General features: G+C 44.0%; 1 protein-coding gene across 1 annotated transcript in view; it reads left to right on the top strand.

The window, feature by feature from the left end:
- CACNA2D1 (calcium voltage-gated channel auxiliary subunit alpha2delta 1) overlaps positions 1-22,489 on the top strand; it is a 555,905-nt gene that overhangs the window by 310,427 nt on the left and 222,989 nt on the right. Inside the window, exon 6 of the mRNA XM_084811840.1 lies at positions 19,201-19,330. Coding sequence (XP_084667966.1) covers positions 19,201-19,330 — 130 coding nt within the window. The remainder of the gene's footprint in view (positions 1-19,200; positions 19,331-22,489) is intronic.

Here is a 22,489-nt window from a genome sequence, read left to right as displayed (position 1 = left end):
CTTGAATGGTGTTCTCAACACCAGCAATGTTCTTGTCTGTTTGACATATGGCTGTCTGCATAATTTACTTCTGTTGGCAGATGTAAAAGCCAGCCCTGCTGTGCCGCTGTTCAGTTTTATTCCCCCTGCAAAAAATACAGCATTCTTTAGTCATCCAAAATTGCCTATCTTCTCTTGCACATTTTAATTTGTGCCTCTCCGCCTCCTGTTTCATAACCCTTCTCCTTCTACTCCTCTATTTATAGTCACCTCCTTGACTCAGTTTTCAGTCTTCTCTGCTAAGTCTTGCGTTTGTTCCACTTTATCTTCGGTCTTTTCTCTTCCTCTTTACCACTTCCTAATTTCTAACCATCTCTTGGCTCCTGTCGTTTGTCCCGCTTCCTATGATGCAGTTGTGCGCCTCCTTGATGTGTTTCCTTCTATCATCTGCTCATTTCCCCTCCTTGACTTCAGATTATAATGAACATATTTCTCATGTTCTGCTTATCTCTGCATAAGCATGCTTTGGACTTTCAGGCTTGGGGGTATGGCAAATAAAGGATGCTGGGAACTGCCTTGGGAGCAGAGAGGAGGCAATTTGTCAAAAATTGCATTTCCCTTCCTCTTCAGAATTCACAGGACTCAGAGATGGAAGCAGGGATGGGAAAGGAAGGAAGCTCAGAAGACTGGAGAAACTGTGGTGGTTAATGGAGTAGGGAAAGCAGTTGAGGAATTGAGAAGGGTGCCACATTGGGGGGGGGGGCTGAAGCACAGGATGTGGAGACCGACAGGGGGAGAACGGATATGGGACAGGGAAAAGTTTGGGCCCTGTTTCATCTGCAACTGCCCCAGAATGAAACTATGGAATTTCATCAGCCTTTATCTGCCAACAAGTACCAACAGTGAACCCCTTTCCAGAATGCCAGCTTTGTAGCCAAAATGGGACAACCTAGCAACAAGTGGAAGGTATCATCACACTCAGGAGAACCTGGGTGTTTTCACCAGTACAAAAACATTTTTGAAAAATCAAAGCTAAAGAGGAAATCTTGCCCCTTCCCCCACCCCCAAACAGCCCAGCTCAGAAGCCACTGACTGTAGAGAGTCTGTTGTAAAAGAAAATTAGGGGAAGGGGAGAACGGAATGAAGTATCCTGGGGGAGGACATGGGTGGGTGGAAATGGAGCGGTTGACTGCAAGGGGTTAAAGGGCTGGTCCAGGAGGTTGTAAATTCCTCCTTGAGAGAGGGAGTGGTGCTGGCCAATTTAAAATAGGCGGCAATTAGGCCACTCCTGAAAAAGCCTAACCTGGACCCTGAAGATGTTAACAGCTGAAGGCCAGTAGCTAACAACCCCTTCCTGGGTGATTGCAGGACAACTACGGGCAATCTTGAAGGAAACAGATTATTTAGATCCATTTCAGTCAGGCTTCCAACTTGGTTTTGGAACAAAAACTGCCTTGGTTGCCCAAGGGGTAACCTTTGCCAAGAGAGGGACAGGGGAGTGTGACCCTGTTGATTCTCTTGGACCTCTCAGCGGCTTTCAATACCATCGACCATGGTATCCTTCTGGATAGGTGGTCTGGGCTGGGAGTTGGAGGCTCTGTGCTGCAGTGGTTCCGCTCCTACTTGGATGGCTGATTCCAGAAGGTGGTGCTGGGGGGTTATGGCTCTGAGCCTTGGCAGCTATGCCATGGGGTTCCACAGGGCCCTATTTAATCCCTCATGCTGTTCAACATCTACATGAAACCACTGAGGGAGGTTATCTGGAGGTGTGGGCTGAGGTGTAATCAATATGAGGATGACATCCAGCTCTAACTCTCTTTTTCACCAAACCCAGGTGAGGCAGTGGCTGTTCTGAATCAGTGCTTGGACATGGTAATGGACTGGAGGAGGGCTAATAAACTGAGGCTCAATTGAGATAAGACAGAGGTACTCTTAGTGGGTGATTTGCCTGCCCAGCTAGGTGACATTCAGCCTGTTCTGGAGGGGTTACACTCCTCCAAAAATATCAGGTTCATAGTTTGGGGTGCTCTTGGAGCTGGAACTGTCACTTGAGGCACAGGTGAACTCAGTGGCACGGAGCACCTTTTATCAGCTTAGGCTGATATGCCAACTACGCCCTTATCTGGACAGAGACAGCCTAGCTACAGTTATCCATGCTCTGATAACTTCTCGTCTGGATTACTGCAATGCGTTATACGTGGGGCAGCCCTTGAAAATGGTCCAGTAACTTCAGCTGGTCCAAAACAGGGCAGCAACATTGTTAATGGGGACTGGCCAAAGTGATCATATTATGCCAGTACTTTTCCAGCTGCACTGGCTGCCTGTCCATTTCTGGGCCCGATTCAAAGTGCTGGTATTAACATTCAAAGCCCTAAACAGCTTGGAGCCAGGTTATCTGAAGGATCGCCTCCTCCCATATGTACCTGCCTGGTCCCTGTGATCATCTTCAGCAGTCCTTCTCTGGGAGCCCCTGCCAAAGGAAGTGAGGCAGGTGGCTACAAGGAAGAGGGCCTTTTCTGTTGTGGCACCACGGTTGTGGAATGAGCTTCCTAAAGAGGTTCACCTACATTGTGTTGTTTCTGGCATGAGGAAAAGACCATTTTATTTTCCAAGGCATTTCAGCATTCTAGTCTTTTAGCTCTGTTTTTTTAAATCTCCTTTTGCATTTTAAATCACTTCATTGCTTCTGGTTTTTACTCTGGTTGTACTTTTATACTCTATTTAAAGCTATTATATTTTATATTGTATTTTATGCTGTAATTTGTGGTTTTTGTTTTTGTAAACCACCCAGAGAGCTTCAGCTATTGGGTGGTATAGAAATGAAATGAAATGAAATTGAATGAGTGAATGAATGAATGAATGAATGGCATTGCTTTCCCCTTTTTCTCCCTTCCCTCCCACTGTGAACCCTTCTTGCTTAGGTGGTGGGCAAAAATTGAAAAGAAGGAAGGGAAGGAAAATGATGCTGATCAGCTAACAGGCAGAGCCACATAGTACAGGGGGACGAGTGAGGTGGAGAGTAGACAGTGGACAGTTCTTTCTGTATTCCTTCCTCTGTTGTGCTTTGCTCCATTTCGCTTCTCCTTGGTCCTCCTCAGGACGTGAGAGCTGCTCATTGCAATTAATGGAGAAATCCAAGATTTTAATTTAGCTGTGATTGTGCACCAGGGTGAATGCCCACAAAAACTCCAAAAGGCAGCAAGAAAGAGAAGAGTTCCTGCTCTTCCAAACTCAGGTCTTCGTTAATGCTAAACAGTTTTTTTTTTAACGCTTTGCTAATGCAAATTCCAAAGCAAATACAATTCATTGTTCCCATGTTGCAGTTTGGAAGGGGCCGTGGCTAGGAGACAATGGCTTCTGGGAGCCCTGCTGTGTAGTCTATACTGAATAGTGCAGGCCACGGGACAGGCTGTGAATGGTTTACAACAAACCTACAGGATTGTGCAGAGGTATTATATACCTGTATTGGGGGTTGGACTGAAGCTGAGAGAGTAACTCATGGCAACCTCCAGCATTCTCCAGTGCTTTTATTTCCACACTGCAGGTTAGGCTGAGAGAGTATTATATAGCAACTCCACAGTGTACTTCACTGTTATATCCCTATTGCCGGTTGTGGGGCTGAGCAGCCCTAAGATATAATCTGCTGTTAACACTGCAGGTCAGAGGTGGGGATGAGGCTGGCATGAATTCCAGTCAAAAATCCCCCATACCTCTTAGGTAGCAGCGATAACTTCCTCCCATGCCCAGTCTAGCTGTCAGTTGAATTCAGAAGCATCCTACTCCATTGCATGCAAACTGGTTACGCTTTTAAATGTGCATGTGTGTGAAGGGACTCTGCTTCTCACGGGTTAGAATAGTGCTTAGTTTGATCCAGCGAAGTCTTCAAGCAAACTTACCAGCTGTCAGAGTTGGACACATTGTGCCCGCCCTGTCTGAGTGTAAGCATGCCCACTGGCACCCTTAGGCACGGCCCTGCCATGCTGTAGTCCTATAGCTCAAGGGAGGGGTCTGGCCAGCAGAGCAGGGAGGCGGCAGGCATATAATAGTGTCCCTCGGCCCACCAATCCTCATATAATAGTGTCCCTCGGCTCACCAGTCCTCATACAATAGTGTCCCTTGGCTCACCGATCCTCATACAATAGTGTCCCTTGGCCCACCGATCCTCATATAATAGTGTCCCTCAGCCTACCAATCCTCATATAATAGTGTCCCTCGGCCCACCAGTCCTCCTATAATAGTGTCCCTTGGCCTACCAATCCTCCATGGAAGTCTGCCCCTAGTGACTGAAAATATTTTTCCAGGCTTCAACCACATGGACACATTGAAATTAATGAAAATTACTTAGGACACAATCCTATCCAGGCAGTCGCCGAACTCGCAGGCGACTTCCTATCCAATGCAGGGCAGGAGAATCCCGGAGGGGATCGCTCACTCCACACTCCTCCTGCTCTGCATTTTCGGCTAGATGGGCACTTTCAGCTGTCTAGCCGCGGGACGGTGGAGTGGGGGAGGAGGCTGGATGTGTCATACTGGCATTTCCACCCTCCCCACCCTGGAACGCCCCCCGAACGCCCCGTTTTGGCTGCTCCACACTCCTCTTGCGAGTGAGGAGCATGGAGCTTTTCCACGCTGCCTGCGAGGCAGTGTGGAAGTGGGGGAAGGTCAGTTATCCAGGAACCGACCTTGGAGCACAGGCTCTGAGGTCGGTTCCTGGAAAACAAGATATCCTATGGCCTAACTAACAGCCATAAGATTGCTCCCTTAGTGAGTTTTTAAAACAAAATAACCCTGAGGGGCACACCCCTAGGGTCTCTCAGCATGCAAGTTTCAAGTTTCTAGGTTTCATGGTCTTGGATCTATGGTTCTGACAGACAGATGCATGGACATACAGACAGATATCCTCTTTTGTTATTTATTATGTAGATATATTCACACACACACACACACACACACACACACACATGGTCAAGCTCAAGTTAGAGTGGGAACTCCTGTCTTTGTTTTTCCTTCAGCCCCCTCAGTCACAGGTTCAGGTAACACATGCACACTAGGGCTACACTGTGTCAGGGTGGAAACTGAGCCCATAGAGCCTCAGAGCAGTTCTGATTCTGAGGAGGAACAGCAATCCGTGGGAGAGGAGATCTCTGCTCATCTCTCACAAGCACAGCAGCTGGCAGAGATTCCTCCTGCCAGCATTCCTGGGAGAGATAGTGACCCTGGCGGTGAGAGAGCGCTGGAGGGGGGCTTGCTGGATGCTCAGCGCAGACGCAGGGAGCGACAACAGATGGAGGGCGCCGAAAGGAGGCGTTCCACTTGTTTGGCACTCAAACAACGGTCGCGTCCCGAGGACCCAAGGGAAAGAGGGAGGATCTCTCCCAAGACCATAAGTTCAGGGTCTTCCTGTGGTTCCCCTTCAAACAGGGACCAACTGCCTTACCTGGAGCTTAGGCTACTTTGCTATCTTTCCCCAGTGCTGTTCCTTGCTTAGTCGCTAGTGATTAGTATCTGAAAGAGTCATAAAGTAATAAAGGAATAAAGCCTCGGAAAGAATCCTTGTCATCTGTGTCTTGAGCTGGCTATTGGAGGGGACTGCAAGAGGCAGCTAGGGCACTCCTGACAGCCTGCAACGTTTTGTTGCAGGGTGGCTGAGCCCACTTCTTTTAAATAATAGCTAACCCTGACTTTTGCCAAACAACTAACCAGGATTCTTCTAACTCTGTGAAGACCGTCAATCCCATGAAAGCCATTTTACATAGCCTTCCTTATACTCAAGTGATATGCAGAACTACCAGTACCAGATTAATAATACACATGAAAGCGTGTATGCCCATGGCCTAATTATTTTGTACTTCATCTTTTGGTGACTGTTTTTAAAGACTTTGTGTTCATCAGTCTCAAAAGGGCTGTGGCAGTCTGTGGCAGTTTTACAAGCCCAAACATCCTGTATTTTTTTGTTCTTTTAAAAATCTACTACAGGCGAATTCATCCTATAAATTGAATCCTAGATTTTGAGATTGAAATGATAGAACCCAGGCTGGGTTGAGTTGTTGGTTTGCTTTTTGAGAACTGTCCAATAAAGAAGGACTACATTACACAGATGCTTGTTTCATGTGATAATAATATTCTCAGTTGCTGTAGCCACTGTACTGCTTGTTATATGGTAGCTTAGGGCAACGATACTGTGAACTTTCAATAATATAGCGTTGAATTCTTAATATGGCTCTATTACCTTTTTTGTACCTGTATGCAGCGGGTAGGGGGAAATCCCACATGCTCCCCTGATTTCTGTTTGTGATTTTCTTAACCCTTCATTGAAAGGGTGCGATATGCTGAAAAGCTATGATTTAAAAAAAATATCCATGGCTTGCCTAATTAACCTAAAGGGGTTGGAGTCTTGCTTCCTTTTTACCTTCTTTTTGTTTAACATTTAGCTTAACCTCGCACCCAAATAGCTATTGTTGGCTGAGAGCTTCCAGCATCCCATTTGCTCTTATTCATTAAGGCTTAATTGGGAACAGTCAACTGCATCTCCTGGCAAGGGCTACATCCCTAATTGACACGAGTGATTTATTAGAGAAGAGAATTCTCTTCAGAAAGCCCCTATGCTGGAAGGCAGCTGTGACTGATAGAGCAGAGCTGTTTGCGCAGATGTTAATTGCTTGCTAATAGTAAAAGTGATGGCCGTATTTTTTAAAAATTCTTTTTTCTGCATCACACAGTCTGTGTGTGGGGGGAAAGCATTCTGGCAATGCAAATCAGTTTGTCAGAACTATGGCTACTCGCCAAACATGGGTTGGCAACCATAACCTCAGATATGCCACCATCAAGACCTGATTCCCCCAACCATCCTTATTAAATCTTCTATTCATCTCCCCTACAAAATACCTAGGGGGAAGTCATATTAAACTACATCTAACATCCCTAGCTATTATGGCACAGGCACCCAATTCCATCCAGGAATCCGGTGGAACGCCCCCCCCCGCCTACTTCCCTGCCCCCCACTTGCTGAGCCCCTGCCCCCACTCGCCCCCTTCCCACACTCGGCGAGCAGCCTGCACTCACCCTGGTGGCCTCATGTGGTCACCATTTAAAAATAAAATAAAATGGCGATCACAAAAATGCACATATTGGCATATGCGTGAGAATGCGCATATTTGCATGAGGAAAAATGTGCATTTGGCAAATGTGCATATTTGTGTATGCACAAAATGTGCATTTTTTTGTGGAAATGTACATGCTTATTTTGCGATTGCCATTTTTGAAAAAATGGTGACCATGGAGTTCAACAAGGCCGCTGGGGTGAGTGTGGGCTGCTCGTTGAGCATGGAAGGAGCTCAAGTGCAGTCCAGAGACCGGCGAGTGGGGGCAGGGGCTAGGTGGGCGCCTAGAAAACTGGGTTTGCACATCCCTATTATGAGGCATAAAAACAGGCTAAATTCAACATTATGTAAGTGGACTTCCGCTTGCCCAAGGGGAGTTCCCCTTCCTTACCCCTTGCAACCACCCACATTTTCCCCATATCTGCTCTGGATGGTTCCCTGAACCTCTGAAGCAGATTTGGGAGCTGACCGGGGAGTTGCAAGAGGGAGGGGGAATTTGGAAGGACAACATTTGAAACAATTCAGTGAAACCACAACTTGAAAGGCACTGGTACACCCCCCCTTTGTGGGGGAGCAATTCAAATTAAATACGTTGCAAGCCTTTGACCAGTGGAGGGTGGTGGCTCCAATTTTAGTGGGGCTGTGAATCGTTTCTGGGTTCCAGTCAGAACTCTGAAGAAGCTATCCAAAGTGCTGAACCCTATCCCCCAAATGGGGTCAACACATTGGATTGCCCCTTTAGAGTTCTGGCTGGTTCTGACTGAAACCCAAGGTGGATTCCTGGCCCCAGTGATATAGGAGCCACCAGTCTCCATTGCTTTTGCCCCTTCCAGTAAATCTCCTCCCACCACTTTCCCCCACCCCACATTCCTGTACTGGTGAGCCTCACTTTTGCTGGATCAGACCAAGTGTCCAGTTAGAGAGGTATCCTGTTTCCAACAGCGAATGATGAGATGCGTCTAGGAACATGAGCACATGAAGACAGAACCCCATCTCCACTGCTTGCCCCCCCCCCCTCGCCACACACACTGGCATTCAGTGCTCTACCGTTTGAGAACCTGGAGATTCCATTTCACTGTCATGGCTAAGGGCTTCGAATAGACATATCCTCTCATCCATTTTTAGAGTGAGAATAGTGGTCATCACCAGTTCTTGTGTCAATGAATTCCATAAGTTAAAGAAGTTCTAGTATTGCAATGGAGAAAAAAAATCACATTCGCTGCACCATGCATAGTTTTATTTATAGAGTTTCCCCCTCAGGTTTTTTTCTAAGCCAAATAACCTCAAATATGTTATCATGTCTTCGTACAGAAGGTGCTCCAACTCCTTGATTATCCTGGCTAGTTTATCCTGCCTTTTTTCCAGCATTTTTTCCTGTGATATCCATTTTGAGAAAGGGTGAACTGCACGCAGCGGTTATGTCCTCTAGAGGGTTGTCATATCATTATCTCTCAGCTTCAGCTCTGCCCTGCCTAATGTCTTCAGAATTTTTTATTGGCAGACCGATAGGGTTGTCCTAAGTCGCTATCATCATCAACAATATGAAGATATTAACAATAGGGCTGCAACATTTAAGATGCATACCTAGTTATGTTTAGACAGAAAAAAGACCAACAGAAATCCTGGGCCATGCTGGGAGTTGTAGGACTTTTTCTGTCTAAACATGCATAGGGTTGCACCCTTGGAGAGCAATCCTATGGGGGGCGGAGACTGTCTCTGAACTTGGAGGCGACCCCCCATCCATTGCAGGGCGGGAGGAGTGGTAAGGAGCACTCTCTTCCGTGCTCCAGCCACCCTGCTGTCACAGCTAGACAGCCGATTTCAACTGTCTAGTTCTGGGACCTTGGAGAATGTGGTGGGGAGGCCAGACGACACACTGGAAGTGTTGAACTGGCACTTCTGACCTCCCTGCCCTGCCCCAGCCTGTCCCCAGAAACACCCCATTTTCCCCGCTCTGCGCTGCTCTTCCAAGCGGTCCTTATGAGGCGGTGCGGGAAGGGGTGGAGAGTGATTCTCTGGGAACCTACCTTGCAGCACAGGCTCCGAGCTCGGTTCCTGGGAACCAACCAATCCTATGGCTCTCTAGCTGCTGACTAGCAGCCATAGGATTGCGCCCTTAGTTAACTAAAAACTTTTGCTTAACGAAACAATATGCCCCAGGCAGTATATTTGTAATTAAAAAATAATAATTTTAGTACCAGCACAACACTAGCATTTAGAAATACAGAGAAAAATCCAATCGTACATGAAATTAATACTTTGCCTAGAAATAATTGGCTCAAAAATATGTTTTGAAATGTGTATCTTGAGAGAGAGAATGCATTATAAATTATGTGTTCAAATGTGCATTTAATTTTGAATTTTTGCTAGAGATTAATGTGGAAATGAGGTGGGATGAAGTTTTGGTGAACACAAGAAAAAGTGGCACAGCTTGGCAATAGAGCAATTCAGCCGTCCTTGATATAGTGCTAATATAGAAAACATAGCTGCTTTTTTTAAAAAGTACAGTTGCGGGGTTGATTTTTCCCTTGGGCTGGGCTCTAAAATTCATGGCTGTCTTTGCTGAATTGGAAGAATTGGAAGGTAAATTCATGTGAGCATGCGTGTATGTATATACGTTCTCCTCTAAACTTCTGTATACCACACCAGTAAAGACATAGTGAAGTAATAGTATAGTATTGTATACTAGTATAGTCTTGTAAAGACATAGCCTGTCTTTACAACTAAATAGGCAAACATAAGCTGGGGTTATACTGAACTATTTCTTTCCTGTCTGAAACCTCAGATCACATTTTCCCATAATGCATTTTGGATGCCAGTATGAATTAATGCCATTTTGCTGGAAGAGAAGCAGATAAACTAGCATTGAGTGGATGATTGACATTGGCTACTTAGAAAGCAAGGCTTCATAATATTATTCACTGAGAAATGAACATCTTCCATGCCTATCAAACATGTCACCTCGTGACATATACAGTCTTCCCACTTACGGAGAAACTTGATTTCTAATCAGTGGTTGGTAAATGGGTTGTTACCAGTGAAATTATAAATGATATCAAGGTATGAAGTAGCAGGTGTTAAAGCTTAAACTGTATTGAACTGGAATGCACAATGACAAAACCAGCCATCATTTTCTAATGCCATTATTCAAATCTATGCAAGTTTGTTCTCTCCACCCTACCCATGAATATGTATCTTTGCCCAAGAGCTACCTGTTTACCTGAGTAAAAAATTTAAAAAACACAATGTTAATCTTAAGAATAACACTGTTCTTGTTTATATCCTAAGAAGAATTAAGGAGTTTATAAATTATAATACAAAAAAGCCTTCCTTGAACTCAAGCCTGTATTAATTCAGTCCCAGAAGTATTCCCTATGAAGGCTGTGTTTATGCCATACTAAAGATCAACATTCAGCCCTGAAGCTGGTGATTCATCATTTTAATAGAATACTTCTTCCCTTTGAGAGCTCTCTCATTTATATATTTATATATTTTTTTTTAAAAAAAAACTTGAGTGGAAGTGGCAAGGAGCAGTACAGTGTAATTGCTTTTGTGGTAAATTAATTTAACTGCAGTTATGTGTTGATGTGGTACTTTTGATGAAAGCAGTTTCAGAAGAAATGGGCTCTTTCATTCCTTTTGTTCTCCAGGACTAGAACGAAGGCCAGCTGGGCTCTCTGCTAAACGTTAGCCCAACCTTTCCCAACTTGGTGCTTTCCTGATGTGTTGGACTACAACTCCCATGATTCTCAGCTAGCCTGGCCATTGGCCATGCTGGGTGGGTGGGTATGATGGGAGTTGTAGTCCAAGGCATCTGGAATGCATCAGGGTGGGGAAGGCTGTCCTAGTCCATGATCCAAGACCATTAAGCTGGCAGGTGGCACCCTTTTGTCTTGCTATGGTGAAGTATAGCATTTAGAGGCATTCTAGTCCACAAGCTTTGAAGGCTGCCTGTATTCTAATCTCTGCCACAATTTTGTCCATCTTTGATTGTTGTTCTACAAAATGCATTCCAGACAGTGGCCACATGCTGCCGCTACAGTATGACTCCTAGACTCTAGGCAAACCCTTGCTTTATCAGCTTTGGCAAGGTTAAATGACACACAATCCATTTAACCCAAAGAATAACAAGGATCTTCCTCCTTATGTTTGAGAAGAGCAAGGTGTGAAAACGACCAGGACACACAAGAACAGATGACATTTTCTTTTGGCTTTCTCTGACATTGGCATCAGTGGAAGCTCCATAGAAATCTTGAGGTCTGGGTCATGACGAGCATCTTTCAGCTTTTTCATACATGAATGTTGCATAATCTCTGAGTTCCTCTCGTGCTGTTTATGTGACCCACTGTTAATGTAGGGTAAAAGATGGAAGAAAGACATTTGTAGGGTTTGAGCATTCTGTCACAGTCCTTCGTCTTCTCCCTTCGCAATCAACACTCTCCAAGATATCAGGCTTCAGGCTCACTACTTTATTAGTTAACGACCAGGTTCCTTACATATGCAAATTCTAGGAAACTCTCAGGCTACAAAGGAAACAGCTACTCCACACAATTACGAATACCAATAGAGGAGCCGAAGTAGAAGTTAGAGAAGTTGCTGGCAGTTTGAACAAGAACTTCCCAGCCAGACTAGCTTGGGGGGATGCCCCTCCCTTACATTTGCTCCCCCCACATAGGCTATCACGCATCACCAACCTGGAGGAGTGTCTGAGCTCAGCCTCAAACTTTTCCCGCTTCACTCTGCGATGGACCCTAGCATCCCTCGAGTCACTCCCCTCACTCTTCTCCTCCCCCGAGACCTGGGTTCTTATGGATGAGGAGAGGGGGGCCCTTCAGGTTGAGCCATCTGTGTGCCAAGGTCTTGAGAAGAGCAGCTTGCCATATCTGAGCTCACTACGGCAGGAGCCTCCCCCAGTTCCGGTGGTTCCCATTCTGAGTCTCAGCTGCTAACTATCTCCATGTGCTCAGATTCATTCCTGACACATTCGAGGTAAAACAGGATTTACATTTGCATTACAAACTGATCAAACCAAACCTATCTCCCAAGCCAGGAGGACTACAAGGAAACTCAGATGTGTTCTTGGTAGCTACCTCTCAAAATTAGAATTCCCTTTCCCTGCAGGCTTGCTAGATGTCTTCTGGAAGCTAAGATTCATTTTTTTCAAATTGGCTTTTGGTAGCCACAGGTCAAATGGGATAGGGCAAGGTGGGGTTAGGGATTAACATATAGGTATCCACTTCAAGGCCATTGCATGGGATTGGTTATAAACAAAATAAATTAGTCAAGAAAATGGACTGTAAATCTCACATATGAAACACCCTTTAATTAATTAATTAATTTATTTATTGCATTTATATCCCACCTTTTTTCCTCCAAGGAACTCAAGGCAGCGTACGTGATCCTCCTCCTTCCTCCATTTTATCCTCACAACTACAACCCTGTGAGGTGGGTTGGGCTGAGAGTCTGTGACTGGCCCAAAGTGACCCAGTGAGCTTCCATGGCCGAGTGGGGACTAGAACCCGGATCTCCCGATTCCCAGTCCAGCACTCTAGGTGTAGATTGCCTGTGCCTGCTGGAACTCAATATGCACATTTCCTCACTTACCTATTTATTTTCTGCATTTATACACCACCTTTTTGTCAATGTGCTCAAGGGAGTTTACAATTTAAATAGCAGCTCACAGGTTAATAGACAATACTTGACTTGACTTCTTATATTTCTCCTGCTTTTCTATCCATGGACCCACAAAGCGATTTACAAGATTAAAAACAGCTTGAACGATTAACAACATAAAGCATAAATAATAAAATAGCAAGAAACAAAAAGGGGGTGGGGAAAGAGACAGGGACGAAGGAGGAAAATAAGTTGATTCAGATACCAACTCTTCCATAGTGTTACAGAGTCCCTATTCAGGCATTCAGTATTGAATGCCTGAAGAGGATAGTGAGGATGTGCTGGATAGCTCCATTCCCTGGATGCTGGTGCACATACCAGCCATGTCCCCTGCCAATGCGGGTTCAGTGTCAGTCAGATATATGCACATAAAGTTTCCTCCACCAGGATTGCAACCCTGGTCAATCAGAGTTGCCATCCCTGTACATACATCTGTACTCACATAAAGGCTCCCTTCAGACTTATGGCAAATGCATGCTACGGGGCTGTGACTAATATAACTAATTGGAATACTGGGCAGTAAGGTTTTTGGACTGTACGCAGTGTGGCTTTATTTTGAGCGTGACGATATGCTGGTTTAACAAAGACATGCATCAGAGTGCAAAGCATCAAATATTTTGAAATATATTTGCATATAATAATTTTTGGTAATGGTAAACTAAAGCTAACATTTCAGAAGTGTTTAGATATCATAGAATCATAGAATAGTAGGGTTGGAAGGGGCTTATAAGACCATCGAGTCCAATCCCCAGCTCAATGCAGGAATCCAAGTCAGAGCATCCCTGATAGATGGCTGTCCAGCCTCGTCTTGAGTGCCTCCAGTGTGGGAGAGCTCACGACCTCCCTAGGTCATTGGTTCATTGTCGTATTGTTCTAACAGTGAGGATGCTTTTCCTGGTTTCCAGCCGGAATCTGGCTTCCTGTCACTTGAGCCCATTATTCCGTGTCCTGCACTCTGGGATGATCAAGAAGAGATCCTGGCATTATTTCAGTATTCTTTAGGCATCTTTTGTGCAACTGGTAGAAAGCAATGTAGATCATGCCTGTTCAGATCCTCCTGAAAAGTACTGAATGTACTGCATTCAGCAGGTTTGGTCCTCAAGATTTCATCACACCCCACTTTGTGGCAGTATTGCTCTGGTGTAAATTTAAAAGTAAATTTAGAAGGGAAAAAACTCTTTTAAATCACATGTCTTGTACCTTTATATAGTACAGTGGTGGCCTTCCAGATATCATTGGGTTACAACTCCCATCATCCCTGACCATTGGATCAGCGGGGGCTGATGGGCATTGGATTTCAGCAACATGTGGCAGGCCTCAAATTCCCCAACCCTGAAATATAGCAGAATGAACTCAGTTCAAATAAATGTTGGTGGAATAGCTGAAAGACATTTACACGTTATTTATTTATTTACAATATTTATATACTGCTCCATATCTTGAACAGTTGTCTGGTGAACACAAAAGATAAAACGGTAAGAGCATAAAAAGTTTAAAATACCACATTAAAATTACACTTGTTTAAAAACACTGTGCCAATAAAAACTGTAACTGGTCAATTAAGGAATGCCTCCTGGAAGAGTGCTGTTTTCAGGAGGCGCCAGAAACAACGCAGTACTGGTGCCTGTAGTGGACATTTCCTGTTATACAAATGTTTTGGACTTAAATCCATTACAAAAAAAAGTAACAACCATGATGAGATATCAGTTGAAATTTCATCCTTTTACCATGCTATCATTCCCTCTAACTCCAAAGCTCAGGGTGGATGTGGATCATCACGTAAAAATGGCATCATCCATACATAAGAGGGAATATCAGCAGGACTGAGGGACCGTCAAATTTGCAGAAGCACCAAAAAGCTTCCTAATACCAGTGAAAATTGAGCGCATTGCATGGCCACAGGTTGCTGATTGATTGTTGGGGAGGGGGAGATGGAAAATCTGGTGTGGGGGGGTGATGGAATGCAGCATTTTGAAAAAAGGCATGGATGGAACCCTGAACAGGATTTCATGTGGATTCCCAGGATTTCATGGGGATTTCATGGGGATTTTGTTGTAGGTCCCACTTGCTAGGTGATGCAGATGAAGAAGTACCATGTGTCATTATAGTAAATTAATCCAAGTATATAATGTACGGCATATATATTATTGATTTATGTATGTATAAATAAATGTGTATGCATAGTGATAGAATATCTGTGATGGTGGGCATTACATTGCTCTGGAATGTTTGTACATTACAAACTTCTTTTTCTTAAAACACTTTAAAATATTTCTTTATATCAGAGTAAATGAATATCTTCCTGGTTTCAAAGGAAGAGGGAAACCCAGGGGTATGTGCGTACATTGAACTCTATGTGCTTGCGCACATCTGTTCAATTTTGGTGCAGTTTTTTTTTCACACACCGTTTGACCCATGGTAAAGAGTTTGACCATTTGCTCTGAAAATTTGCCTTCTTCTGTAGGTTAGCCTTTAAGTGGCAGACCATCCTTTCAGTTAACTGAATTGAGGGTCATAGTTCTGCCACAGAATGCCTTAAAATGTGAACTGAAAGAAGAAATGGATGCTATCTGCTACCCAAGGCAGGGACAAATTGGTCAGGAGATTTATTTCAGAGAAGTGTGAGAGATATTTTGCTGACTGTCAGTGGTAGGGAACAATGTAATTCAATAAATGAAGGCAGAGTTTGAATAGATGGAAAATTAATCTTCAGGCCCTGTCTCCTGTGGGATTTTCCTGTGTCATTATTGATTGCATTTCAGCTCCTGCCTCAGGAGAGAAATTGGTTGGAGTTAGGTTTTAATTGTATTCAGAGATGTATTGGATTACTTTGCTTCACAATATATGAGCTTCATTTTTTCAGGGGGTAGGGATGTTGCAGTGAAAAACTTTATGGGGATATGGAAAATGTAAGAAATACAGTTTAGAGTATTGATAAAAAATAATTTTAGACCTATTGTTGTTTGATCTGTATATTACTGTTCGTATCCTCAGGAGGTCCCCCCAAATAGTTTAAGGGCTTATTACTCTGCTTGAGTAATATTTTACTGCATGATTTTTATTAATTGCCTGGTAGCTATAAGAGCTAACTTCATTTAATGGGTGAAAAACAATTCCATTGAACAACATCAGGCTAAGTGTATTTTTCATCCACTTGAACTTTTCTTATTGTTTTCCACTCACATTTTCTATTGGTTTTACCAGGGCACAATTATCAAAGGTTCATTGAAATGAAATTTAACCGGTCTCTTGTTTATTTTGAGAAGCAGATGATGTAATCTCCATACATCCCTCACTGATTGTCCTAGACATGTTTTAATACAAGCACACGTGTATACCATATGTGTAGGTGAAAAAAGGAAAGCTGTCTTTTCCCAGCGTGTGTTCCAGATCTATGTGCGCATGCGTGAGAGGGTCCCATGGTTCGCACTGTAAAGCTTCATGGGCATACAGTGCATTCCCATAGTTGACAATGTGCAAAACCCCAGTTCTAGGCACTCAGTTTGGCTGCATCATGCCACTCTGACGTATAGGTTAAAATAATATTGGAGGCGGCAACTGTCTGAAATCTTTGTTGCAAGCGCAACTCAGTTTTGTACGTCATTGCGAATCTTCCTGATATTTTGCATTCTACCTCTCACTCTTATGTTTGTTCACATGCTGCACAATTTAGACAGGTGTGATGCAATCTAGGGTGGGGAAAAGACAGGCAGGGTTGGGGTGGTCATGTCGACTGGTTCTTAGTGTCTAACAAAACAACAGAGGTGGAAAGAACAGAGATAGAGATTGGCATGTATTCTGACTAGGGATATTTGAGAAGTTTGTTTGGTCTGCATATTTAAGTGAACAGACCTGATTTGCATCAATCTGTGATAGGAATGCAGTTTTCCTCCACTTTTTGCAATTCTAAACTATGCCAAATTTTGTGGCATAGTTCTTGGCTTTAAAAAAAAGTATCAAAATTGCACATTTTAGGATAAAATGTATACAAAGTGCATATTTTGTAAAAACAAAAACAAAACATCCTATTTAAATGCAAATTTTCATGCAGTTCTTTTTAAAAAACAAAAATAAATAAATCTAAGATTGATGTGGAAACTGGATGAAATGGACTTATAACTGAATATATGCAAAACTGACACAGACTGAAAATAGACTGATCTGTTCATCCCTAATTCTAACTGCAGGCTGTTCCACTCAAACGTTACAGGTCTATGCAGGTGTTACAAAATTGAAAAAGTGAAGGGGACAGAAGGACGCGTCCACCCCAACCTCCTCATGTTGCATGGGGAGATCTGAATGCGTTAAGCTAAACACAGTTACAGAAGTCCATGCGTTTGGGAGCCCTGCACAATTGGGATCCCCTCCATGCTTTCCATTTTGTGACACTTGCATAGGGGTACTGTGCATACCTGTAATGAGGGAAATGTCCCTAAAACATAATCAAGATTTGGTGATGGAATATGATAGGGCACATTCTGAAAAATGTTCTTTACTATGTTTTTTACTAGTTATTGCATGAAAGACAAGGGCAGCAAGGGCACATTAGAGGTGGATAATATGCAGTCCCTCTCCTTTCCTAAACCAAGTATCTTGCAGGAGAGAGAATACATTATACTGTCTAATATCAGCATTATACTGATTAGATCGCCAGCTTCCTGCTGGGATGTTATACAATAGGATGTATCATTTGATTGTTTCCATATTGTGCTTTGCGCAGTTCAGTGGAGACATAGGTAGTACTGCTGTTTGTATTTATTTGGGGAAAACAAATGGGAAGTGCTGGGATATTTATCAAAGGGATGCACGCGTGACACATTTTCTCACTTCAGCAATTCATTGTTGGTGCCTCATTTACAGAATTAAACTAGCTCATTATTTTAGACAGCTGGCAGCAATACAATGGATTTTGTGCGGAACACATGCACACAAATCACAGTTACGGGGAAGCAGTAATTGGGTCAAATGACAACATCTTCGAGGCTCTTTGAACGTTTCATAATTTTACTTGCCAACCCAAATAAAGTGCTGCACAATGTTTTGCCTGTGTGCTGGTTTTGGCTTTGTCTCGAGCAAAACACATTTGCTCGAGGGACAATCGGTGCTGCCCTAGAGAGAAAGCAGAGTGTGAGACAGTAAAGACCCTTTCTGACTCTGTCCCCAACCTATGGATGTTTACTGTAAGCTCTGAAAAGGAGGCGTCATCTATCCTGATTGGTGGACCTTCCCACACAAGTTCAGTGGGATTGAGTTGGTAAAATCCTGAGGTGGTAGAGTGGACTGTACCATTTCAGATGGCAAGTGATGGTAGTGGGGGGAGGGGAAAAGAGTCCATTTTTTAATGATCCTCCATGTCAAAAAACCCCCACCCTCCTTGAAAGTAGAATATTTGCAGCGAGAATCATTCTAGCCTAGACTTCTCCCTCAAGTTCTCCGCTTGCAAGGAAGTGTGTTTGTTTATTTAGTTGCATTGACATTTTTAGCCTGAAAATGAAGTGATAACCTGAAGTGGTATCGTCCATCCTACCATCTCAGGACTTCATCACCTCATTCTGCTGTACCCAGCCTAAGGGTGCAAACCTACGCATCTTTAGACACAAAAAAGTCCTACAACTCCCAGCATTCCCCAGCCAGCTGAGAGTTGTAGGACTTTTTTTATGTCTAAACATGCATAGGATTGCACCTTAACTTCATGTGTTATTAAATGTGCAGTGTCATGTGAGGTTTTTTCAAATGAAGTGTGTGTGTGTGTGTGTGTGTGTAGGGGATGTCTGTTTGGAATCCAGATTATAATATGCAGGGAGGGGAGCTTTAACCCTGACAAAAATCCCCCCTGCACTGCAATTAGTGACAAAAACCATCATCCCACATGCAATTAGGCTTTAAGAGGATGCCCCTGAGACTTCCACAATAAGCCTTTGGTGCCTGTGTTCATCACTCCTCTGCCCTGCCTTTTGTAACATCATTGCCAGTGGCAGTGGTAAACCTTCTCCTCCCTCACCCCATGCAGGCCTTCAATCTTTTCTATAGTATGTATATAACATACAATTACTGAATACTAAATACTTACACGTGCAGCAGAATGAAATGAGAATGAGGTGATAGTGTCCTGGGGACATAGAATGGACTATACCACTTGAGTTGGGAGTTCTCATTTTGTATGCTGTCCTAGATTTAAAAATTCCATTCCAGTAGAAAGCTAGCCGAGAACTGGACTAGAACCTGGGTTAGAATATTTCTCCTTAGTGCGCTAGTTGTTTATGCACAATAATTTATTATTATTATTTTTTGCATTGGGAAACATTCAGAACTCGTATTTCCTATCTGCAGTTTCAGGTGTGATAGTCCTCTCTGTCACCTGAGGACTCTTGTCCTCATTTTCTAAGAGGCATGTGTAAAGAATTTTTAGCATGTGCTTTAATATTTTACCCTTTTTTCCCTTCAAAAGTCTGGAAGAAATGAGAGTGAAACTGGAAGTCAGAGAATCAAACCAGTGTTTGAAGAGGATCCTGTTTTTGGTCGGCAAACATCCTACCAGCATGCAGCAGTCCACATACCAACTGATATATATGATGGCTGTAAGTAGTGAATAAGCTCAGAGTCTTTTTATGTGCCCCATTCATGAAGTGTATAGCCCTAATTTGTTCATGTTATACAAGTGTTTTCCTGGGCTTCCCCTCTCCCCATCTGCAGAAAGCTAAGCACATTTCACCTGTATTAGGTGTGACAGAATGGAGGCAGTGGGATGTTAGTAAAGGGGCTCACAAGTATCTGTTTATATTCCATTCACCTTTAATCCAGCTTTATAAATTCTACAGATGTCAATAGGGACATATTTGGAACATCCAAGCACTCCATCCTATACATGTCTACTCAGAAGTAAGCCCCATTGAGTTAAATGGAACTTACTCCCAAGTAATTGAGTACAAGAGTGTAGCTTTAGTCTCACACCCCTTGGTCACTGCCAGATAACTCCCCAGTTACACATTATTGAAGATCTATTCTTCCTGTTATATGCTGTATTGGTTTACTCTGCACTAGCTTATACTCCATCAATTTAAAAGCCAAGAGGGTGCTGTTCTTTTGGTTAAAGATATATTAGAAAACACAGTTGACCCAAAACTGAGATAGGCAAACCTTTGGTCCTCACCCTAATTTCTTGAGGCCCACAGTTTTGAAAATGAGTTGTCATCTATCCTGATTGGTCCAGTGTCCCACACAAGTCCAGTGGGATTGAGATGGTAGGGTCCTGAAGTGGTAGAGTGGATTGCACCACTTCAAATGGAGGTGATGGGGTCAGGGGTGGGAAGACAATTTTTGAATGATCCTCCATGTAGAACAATTCCCTGAAAGTAGAGTATTTGCACATCAGGGAGAATGGTTGTAGCTTAGATCTGCTCCACAGGTTCTCAACTTACAAGGAGATCTGTTTGCTTGCTTGTCTGCATTGTTTCTTTGTTGGTCCCAGGGCATAGTCTGAAGGCACATGAGGCAGCCACCTTACTGAAGCTAAGCAGGTTTGGGTCCAGTCAGTGCTTGGAGGGGAGACCACGTGGGAACCACATGTAGCCACCTTGAGTTCCATCATGGAAGAAAGGTGGGATATAAACATAATAGATAGCTGGATAGATAGATAGATAGATAGATAGATAGATTTTTATTTATTCATTTTTAGCCTGAAGTGGTATTGCCCATTCTACCATCTCAGGACTTTATCAACTCAGAGAAATGGGAGAGTGTGTGTGGAAAAGGCGGTTGTGAGAAAGAGAGGGAAGGAAAGGATTAGCCCTGGTCCCCTTGTTGCTGTTGTTCAGTCATTAAGTCGTGTCCGACTGTTAGTGACCCCATGGACCAGAGCACGCCAGGCCTTCCTGTCCTCCGCTCTCTCCTGGAGTGTGCTCAAGTTCATATTCATTGCATTGGTGATGCTATCTAGCCATCTCATCCTCTGCCGTCCCCTACTCCTTTTGCCTTCAATCTTTCCCAGCATCAGGGTCTTTTCCAGTGAGTTTTCTCTTCGCATTAGGTGGCCAAAATATTTGAACTTCAGCTTCAGTATCTGTCCTTCCAATGAGCACTCAGGGTTGATTTTCTTTAGGATGGACTGATTTGACCTCCTTGCAGTCCAGGGGACTCGTAAGAGTCTTCTCCAGCACCACAGTTCGAAAGCATCAATTCTTCGGCGCTCAGCCTTCCTTAGAGTCCTGCTCTCACAGCCATACATACTACTGGGAAAACCATAGCTTTGATTAGACGGACCTTTGTCGGCAAGGTGATGTCTCTGCTTCTTACTATGCTGTCTAGGTTTGCCATAGCTTTCCTCCCAAGGAGCAAATGTCTTTTAATGTCATGGCTACAGTCACCGTCTGCGGTGATCTTGGAGCCCAAGAAAGTAAAATCTGTCACTGCTTCCATTTCTTCCCCTTCTATATGCCTGGAAGTGATGGGGCCAGATGCCATGATCTTAGTTTTTTTTAATGTTGAGTTGCAAACCAGCTTTTTCACTCTCCACTTTCACCCTCAACAAGAGGCTCTTTAGATCCTCTTCGCTTTCTGCCATTAGAGTGGTATCATCTGCGTATCTGAGGTTGTTGATCATTCTCCCGGCAATCTTAATTCCGACCTGTGATTCGTCCAACCCGGCGTTTCTCATGATGTACTCTGCATATAAGTTAAATAAACAGGGTGACAATATGCAGCCTTGTCATACTCCTTGCCCAATTGTGAACCAATGGGTTGTTCCATGTCTGGTTCTTACTGTTTCTTACCTCGTACAGGTTTCTCAGGAGACAGGTACGGTGGTCTGGTACTCTCATCTCTTTAAGAATTTTCCAGAGTTTGTTGTGGTCCACACAATGAAAGGCTTTAGCATAGTCAATTAAGCAGAAATAGATGTTTTTCTGGAATTCTCTTGCTTTCTCCATGATCCAGCGAATGTTGGCGATTTGATCTCTAGTTCCTCTGGTTCTTCGAAACCCAGCTTGTACTTCCGGTAGTTCTCGGTTCACATACTGCTGAAGCCTAGCTTGTAGGATTTTGAGCATAACCTTTCTGGCATTAGGGGTGCACGAAAGTCCCTTACCTGTCCTCGAAGCTTTTCGTGGTGGGGGGGAGGCGCTTCGCTGCTCCCCCCGCGAAGTTCAGGCCGGGGGGGGAGTCTTCCCGCCTCGCCCGGCCATCCCGCCTCGCCCAGCCGAAATTCAGGCCGGGGAGGAGGCGCCTCGCCTCGCCCGGCCACGAACTAAAAAGCTAAAAAAAAACGAAACACACCCCCGTGATAGGCTACGTGACGATTAACGTAGCCTATCCCGGCTAGATCTGCAAAGTCAGCCGTGATAGGCTACGTAAATCGTCACATAGGCTATCACGGGTGACTTTAAAAAAAAAAGTGCGTACGCAAATGGCGGCCCCCATAGGGAGCCGCCATTCGCGTTCCTTATTTGGTCGCTGTAGTCTACGTAAATCTTTACGTAGACTACAGCGACCAAATAAGGAACGGGAATGGCGGCTCACTATGGGGGCCGCCATTATCCGTACGCGCTTTTTTTTTTTTTTTTTAAAGTCACCCGTGATAGGCTACTTGACGATTTACGTAGCCTATCACGGCTGACTTTGCAAATCTAGCCGTGATAGGCTACGTTAATCGTCACGTAGCCTATCACGGGGGCGTTTTTTTTTTCTTTTATTGGAATGGCGGCGGCGGCAGCCGGTCGAAAGACCGGCTGCCGCTCCCGCCC

Source organism: Heloderma suspectum, chromosome 7 (assembly GCF_057233095.1).
Source record: "Heloderma suspectum isolate Gila_16-S chromosome 7, 16-S_ref, whole genome shotgun sequence".
Classification (NCBI taxonomy): domain Eukaryota; kingdom Metazoa; phylum Chordata; class Lepidosauria; order Squamata; family Helodermatidae; genus Heloderma; species Heloderma suspectum.
This window is presented reverse-complemented; position numbering and strand designations above follow the sequence as displayed.